A 7,370-nucleotide genomic window follows, 5' to 3' on the forward strand; every position below is an offset into this window, starting at 1 on the left:
TTTGATATTCAGCGCGTATTTCTGCTAGCTTAAGACAAAGCGTAATGATTAAAGTACAATTTTTATTAGATTAACGGTTATTTAAACATTATTCTACATTTACTCAACGATCCTTTCTTGCATATTAATGTATAGTGGAACCTTTCATTAGGATTTCATCTAATATCTGCAAACTGCTGGGACCTTCTTTTTCAATTTTGAAATTTCTTATTACTCATAAGTCATAACATTAAAATTTCTTTCATGATTTTTTGTGACAGAACGTAACATAATATGTCACATGTAGTCCGACATATTATGTAATTGGAATGATCAATGTTGAAAATTTTATAGAATTGGCATTGACAATTTACAGTGTTCACTTTTTCAGTGGACACTGGAGTCTGGACAGTGGTTGAGTTGAGTGTTGAAATTTGAAACTTGAAGTTGATATTTGTGGGGGAAAGAGTGTAAAGACTAAAGATTATTTATAGGTTATTCTAAATTAATAATGTTTATTCATTAAAAAAGAGGTTTAGCCTGAATTGAAATCCAAACCTGAGCAACGACTTAAAATGGCTTTCATACCTTTAAGATTATCGCTTTTGCGGCTTGTGTCGCAAAATGGATCGTTTTCTACATTGCAAAGGACAATCTCTTACAAAAGTGCAATTTCTTTGAATACTCTTTATCCAAATAGTTCTTTAAAGCTCACCACTCCTGCCTTTGTAAGTAAAAAAATTATAAATGGTTATCTCTCTGCTATTCGTACATACTTAATAATTTAAAATTGTTCTTTTAGACACCAAATTCAGACGAAAAGTTCTCAGGTTTCATTCCTCTTAATAAAGTAGATATAAGCTACAGTGCTAGCTCAGGCCCTGGAGGACAGAATGTTAATAAAGTAAGTTGTGAATTTTCAATAAATTGTTGGTATTTTGGAAATAAATTAATATGTACTATATCTTTACAAATATTAATGTCATTGTGTTATTAATATTAAGCAAAACACTAATTTTTAAATAACTTAGGTACATACTAAAGTGGACCTCAGATTCAAATTAGATGAAGCCGACTGGATTCCCACAGATATAAGAGAGAAAATGTTGCAAACTGTAAGTTCAATAAGTTTCGAATGGTGTAACCATTGTTAAGATGCAATTACTATGCAGTAATCTAAAGTCTTGCGATTTACTCTATGTTTTAGCATGGAAAGAAACTTACAAAGGAAGGCTATTTAATTGTTCGCTCTGACATAACTCGCTCCCAGCAGCTGAACCTTGCTGATTGTTTACGCAAACTTCGCTCTATGATACGCAATTCAGCAATTACTGAAAGCAAACCTGATCCAGAAACTGAAGAAAGGATTAGACAGAGGTAAAAATAATAAGAAAATCTGAATTAAAGTAAATTATATATATTCTCATGATTCTTTTTACTTAAATGTTTTGGAAAATGTAAGAATTATTTTAGAAGTTTAGTTGTGGGCATATTATTAATTGTTTAACTTGTTTCTGACATTAGATTATCACAAATATGCTTATTCCCCTCTTTAAAAAATCTTGCTTAATATATTAACCATTATTTAATATATTTGAAGAATAACATTCATCGTCACTTTCAGACATTTAAAAGCATCACGACTGCGGGTCAGCATCAAGAGAGAGGAAGCTTACAAGCGTGCCATGAGGCGGCCACCTACTGTTGTTGATTTATGATTCTTTTACTAAATTGGGCATACCAGGAGATCACCACTCATAAAAACTACAGGACTTTATTGATAGAAGAGTGGAATATTGATCTTCCTATGCTGAGGACTTCAGTGTGAACTATTAGTCCTCAATAATGTATGCCCAATTTAGTATTCCTTATTATAACTGTTGTGAGTGATTCAGATGACAGGATCCTAAGAAATTAGACATAAACTTGTAGAATTAAAGATGTAGTACTACAAAAAACATTTCCTTCTTTTGCACAAATGTGTATTGTGTGAAATGTGTAATATTATAGTTTTTATGCGTGTAATAAAGGATTCTTGTAGTATAAAAGCCATGATTTTGGTAAGAAATAAATTAATTACATTAGCTCAAAAACAAGGGTTTTATTTAAATATTGTATTTTATATTAGTTGTCAGTGAACAACATTATAACCTCCTTCATATTGATGAACAAGTATATGTGGTTGTCATGGATACAGTCAGTAAACAGCACCTGATAAAGTTTGTAAGTGTTAGCAACTAATATACATTGTTTAAAAGGGAACTTATTCCATAAGAGCTTTTCAAAAGACATGTCCTATAGAGATTTAAGAAGTGAGTACAAAAACATTTAACGAAATGATGTCAGTAACTTTGTATGACAATAGTAACATTTATGCATTTCAATAGATTTCAGTGAAGATATGCGTGCACTAGGTTTTCCTGAGCATATATCCTTGGAAAGCTTTCGCACGCCCAATTGGGATTTGTTGGACTCGTGCCTTCGATGGCTGGCAGCCAGATTAGAACCTGATGCTGTGCTGGCTGGCGGTAAGGATTCGGTGGAGCAAAGAGTTGCCATGGTGATGCATGCTGTGGAAATCTTTGTAAGTTTCTATAAAATTAGTTTTTTGTTAATAGATGGATGCAGTTTTCCCATTTGACAGTAAGGTCAACGATGGTAACTCTCACCGATACTTGTGGGTTTACCGCCTATTTATTGCACTGTTATATTGACTTGACTAAGAACTTGAAAAAAAGTGGACTACCCACAATATATTGTGACTTATTCAAAAAGATTTCTTAGTCAAATTTTTCGAAAAAGAAACTTAAATTAAATGTCATTGTATCGTAAACTTAAATCTATCACAGCATTCCCGTGCAAACTTAAAGCTGAATGGCAAGAAAGTGTACGGAGCGGACGGATGGGCAGTTCGTGAGTTGCTGAAGGTGGCGGCGCTGCTTCGCACGGCCTTGGAGACGCCGCCGCCCGTGGACCGCCCGGATCACGTACCTTTGCTGTATGACGTCACCTCACGGGTAGGTAGTTCCTCACTAACCTAAGTAGTTTGTTATTGTGAATTGGTAGGTAACTAGTGACCCGCCCCGGCTTCGCACGGGTGCAATGCTGATACTAAATTAAAAGTGATATAGGGAGAACCGCTTTTTTTTTTAAAATGAATCTCGCTGTTAGCCTTAAGGGCCTTTACAGCTCAGCTCGGGCGGTTTTTTACCCTAATCTGATTTAGATTTTTATTAATATTGGCCGCGCGGGCGACTTTTAATATGTGGTTTGCTACGGTGATTGGTCATTGGATCATCCGGATCCGTTAGTATGTGTCGGGGCCTCCTTCGAGCCTTTTTTGTCGGGAAGGGGTAGTTATTAGTGGCAGGGAGAACCGCGGCTTCCGACGCGCCATTTTTCTTTTTTTTTCTTTAAATATGCTCTAAGGGCCATATAGATCTATATTAAATCAACAATGTATTTAAGGTATTTAATTGGATAAGGATTAATGCTGTATTGGTTAAAATCGCTTAGAAAATTAGCCATTATTTTTTGTAAAAAGTTAATGATAAAAAAATGTTATTGTGGGATATCCATAAGAGATAGAGAAATATATCTACCATCGCAGAGTTTTCTGTAGACCTTTTCAATGTATAGTGTCACTTAGTACATTATTTTGATAAATCTCGTAGGGTTCAGCCTTCGTTTGCAATATAAGCGGAAAAAATGTAATTATTTACGACAGCACATTAGACCCTCAAAAATAACAGAATTTCTCCACTATTTAATGGATGTTATAAATTATAATACATATAAATCTTCCTCGTCAATTACTCTATCATTAAAAAAAACCGCATCAAAATCCGTTGCTTAGTTTTAAAGATTTAAGCATACATAGGTAGGGATATAGGGACAGAGAAAGTGACTTTGTTTTATACATATGTATATATATTTATGTTTATAGAGGAATCGTTCTGGTAAATGTAAAATGAGGTTGCAGATTGGAAGATGTAATTGTAAATGAAAAAGACTCATAAACTTCAGATTGGCGAAATAAAGCAAGCTCGCAGTCTGGCCACAGACATCACGGCTCAGGGGGCTTATCTGCACGACTTGTTGGTGAAGGAACCCGAGAATAAGGCGAGTCCCATAATAATAGTTGTTGTAATTTGTATGTTCAGCTTAATTATAAGTAACACTCGTCGCGTAGGAGTCTCGCAGCCGCGCCCTGTCTCGTCCGCTGGACACGAGTGCGACGGAGGCGGCGCTGCGTCGGGCCTCGTCGGCGGTGGCAGAGCGCGTCGCGGCGACTCGCGAGGCGGCGGAGGCGGCGTCGGGGAGCGAGGCCGCTCTAGTCGCGAAGACCGAGCGGCGCCGAGCTGAGTTGCAGCGTGCAGAGAAGCGCCTGCGCACGGTGCAGAAGATCAAGTGAGATCAATTATAAAAATAAATGATCAATGAAATCGCTTTCAAACAGACGAAATCCCCGCGACTAGTTCCAAATAAAACTATTGACAATACAAGAATTAAGTATTGATTACCAAAATGTTTAACAATTTGTATTATTTTCAATAGTTTTTTGTTAATATTGGAACTAGTGCCGGGGCTTATTGCTTCTGTCAGCTTATTCTTATTGGGTTAAATTGTAAGAGACACCACTTACTTACACCTTCTTACTGCTTAGTATTGGGAAGTTAATTTGTTTTAAACTGTACTTTTATTTCAAGAGTTATTATAATATTAGCCACATATTTTAAAAGTATTTTCATCACGTTTCAGGCCGGTGTACCAAACGGAACTGACGGCTCTGGAGACGGAAATCGAACAGCTTTGGGATCAGTACGTAGTGAGGTACCGGTGTGTGGAGGCGCTTAAGCATCAGCTCAGTTTGTTGGAGACGGCACAGAATGAGGTTATCTTGTGAAAAGCTTTAAAAAGTCTACCTAAAATGGCTTGTTTGTTTAGAGAAAAATTTCACGTAAATAAAACAAAGTCGTCAGTTACAATTCTTTTAGTTACAAACGGCTGGATCAATTTTGATGAATTTTGTTTTTAAGAGAAACTCACGTAAAATAAGGTCGCATTGAAATATAGAGACAACAGAAAAGACAATATCTTGGAATCTTCCCGACGTCCTAGAAAATAAATACTTGATATATGTATTAAGCGATTTGCTTTCAATTTATATCCATAATCGCCGATATTACATTTAATAATATAGGACAAGGTTTTAAGATTATAAAAAAATCTAAAAGTTTTATGAGTAACTGACACTGAAGGCTCTTTAATATATTACATAAACAGTGGATAGTGAATTTATTGAGGACGGCTTCATGAGATGGTGCTACTAGCAAATGAATGCCAGAATCGGATCAAATGAGGAAAAGAAGAATTTAATTTTCAGTCTGCCGAAGAGCAGCAGGCGTCGATCCTGCAGCTGATTCACAAATATGAAGCCGAAGACGTGTTGGGGAAGCTCAGTGACTCTGGTAACTTTTCTACGCACATCACTTTGTTGCGCAACATTTCTCATTTAGCACATTGTCAAGTTGGAGAAATTTTCAGATGAGATGAACTCCAGCGGAGACGAAAGGGAGACAAAGCCGCGAGCCGCCTCTCGTCCTCGGACGAGGCTGCGGATCAAGACTGCAGGTGCTCCAACCGCTTTGCCATTAAGCTTAGGCCTATTCTGAATGCGCCTTTTGATCAGTAAAACTACTAACATTTGTTATTCTACTTTATACTGGAATTGAAATGAATGATGGTATGCATGGCTCCTAATGAAGTCCATAAAATTATCTGAAGTAATCGAATGTATTTAATGAGTATTAAACTATTGCAAATACCACTATACCATTCGCTTAGGTTTTTAACCGTCCCCCTCCGATTTTTGTATTGACAAGCTAATTTGAATTCAGCAACCACCAACCCGGAGAATCGCGGGGTGTGGGCGGGACGCGACTCGCTGGACATCCGGGACGAAGACGACTCCGACACCGAATCCGATCCGGACGTATCCGACACTCAGCTCTTCGGTAATAAACTTCGTTTGTTGGGCCTTTATCCATTGAAGGGTTTGTAGTAATAGAATACTTTTATGGAGCAATGGCTCACCCGGTGTGAAGTGAAGTGATACCGCCGCCGTGTTTTGACAATAATTGAAATGTAGTTACAGTATAAACTCTTTATAACGAATTTCAAGGGACCGAGCATGTTTTTTCGATATAGGGATGGAAGAGAAAAAAAACAAATTTACCCAATTACAATCTAATATATAAAATTCTCGTGTCACAGTTTTCGTTGCCATACTCCTCCGAAACGGCTCGACCGATTTTGATGAAATGTTTTGTGCTTATCCGGTATCTATGAGAATCGGCCAGGATCTATTTTTCATCCCCCTAAATGTTAGGGGTAGTCCACCCCTAAATTTTAGACAAAACTTTTTGTTTTTATTTTTTTATGATACAACATGCCAAAATACGTACAATCCTTAATTTTCACCCCTCTACGACCAACCCCTATTTTTTATTATACATGATATACATGGCAAAACGACGTTTGACGGATCAGCTAGTAATATGTAGTTATATAATATGTAACCGATAGGTGCCGATGGTGCGTTTAGTAACTGAGACCAAAATTCCCTACAGGCAATGTAATCTCAGAATAATGTAAAACGTGTTAATGCAATTGACAATAACAAAAGCGAGGCGGCTGTATGACCTCAGGTGTCTTTCTTAGAAATTTCGGCACCTCAATAGTTTTGTAAGCTGATTATAAAAACAATTACACTTAAGTATGTTAATGATGTCTAAATATTAAAATATTTCTTCGTTATGGAGACTGTTGCGTTATAAAGAGTGAAGTAAAGTATAGGTTTTGTGTTAAACAGAACAAATTAACTCATTTTACGTTATAAAGAGTTTAGACTGTATTTCCATATTTCTGTATTGAAATGCCAATCAAGCAGATCGCACTAAGAAGTCCAAATACAGGGGCGTCGGGAGGCAGCGGGCGGGCGGCGCGTTGGTCTCGTCGTCCGGGCACGCGCACCGTGACCCACGACGGACCCTACGCGGACCTCGGTCTAGGTAATCCTCAGTCTGGCCGATGTGGGGTCGGTTTGTCGTCTCGGTCTTTTATGTCTCGCTCTTTGATGGCATTGCAGGGTTGGAGCGCAAGCTGGGGGGGCCCGAGGAAGGAGACTCCCTCGGGAGTTCTTCGGAGAGCGAGCTGCGCCTCTCCAGCCCCAAACTCGGCCGCAACTCGGCCTTAAGCGACAATGAGTTCTGAACGCGATCTTACTTTTAATATAAGACAATTCTCTATCTTTTTGTATGAATCACTCTTGTTCCGTTACCTGCTTTCGAAGTAGGAAGATAATAGGTGAGTTTTATTTTAAGGCAAAC

The 7,370-nt window shown here is 37.7% G+C and overlaps 2 protein-coding genes across 3 annotated transcripts; both read left to right on the forward strand.

Annotated features, from left to right (window-relative positions):
• The first annotated feature begins 420 nt into the window (after positions 1-420).
• On the forward strand, positions 421-2,072 carry LOC125057834 (peptidyl-tRNA hydrolase ICT1, mitochondrial). Its single transcript, XM_047661749.1, has 5 exons — positions 421-707; positions 782-883; positions 1,011-1,094; positions 1,187-1,356; positions 1,604-2,072. The coding sequence occupies exons 1-5, from the start codon at positions 555-557 to the stop codon at positions 1,695-1,697; spliced, it is 603 nt and encodes a 200-aa protein (XP_047517705.1). The 5' UTR covers positions 421-554; the 3' UTR covers positions 1,698-2,072.
• A 92-nt stretch (positions 2,073-2,164) lies between these two features.
• On the forward strand, positions 2,165-7,286 carry LOC125057822 (clusterin-associated protein 1). 2 transcript variants are annotated; one of them, XM_047661733.1, is made up of 11 exons: positions 2,165-2,291; positions 2,367-2,563; positions 2,829-2,996; positions 4,006-4,101; positions 4,172-4,389; positions 4,741-4,873; positions 5,366-5,450; positions 5,527-5,613; positions 5,880-5,996; positions 6,957-7,052; positions 7,130-7,286. In XM_047661733.1, the coding sequence occupies exons 1-11, from the start codon at positions 2,270-2,272 to the stop codon at positions 7,252-7,254; spliced, it is 1,344 nt and encodes a 447-aa protein (XP_047517689.1). In that variant the 5' UTR covers positions 2,165-2,269; the 3' UTR covers positions 7,255-7,286. The 2 variants fall into 2 exon arrangements, with proteins under 2 accessions (XP_047517689.1, XP_047517690.1); XM_047661734.1 differs by lacking the exon at positions 6,957-7,052.
• Positions 7,287-7,370: the final 84 nt, after the last annotated feature.

This window comes from Pieris napi, chromosome 17 (genome assembly GCF_905475465.1).
Source record: "Pieris napi chromosome 17, ilPieNapi1.2, whole genome shotgun sequence".
Lineage (NCBI taxonomy): Eukaryota > Metazoa > Arthropoda > Insecta > Lepidoptera > Pieridae > Pieris > Pieris napi.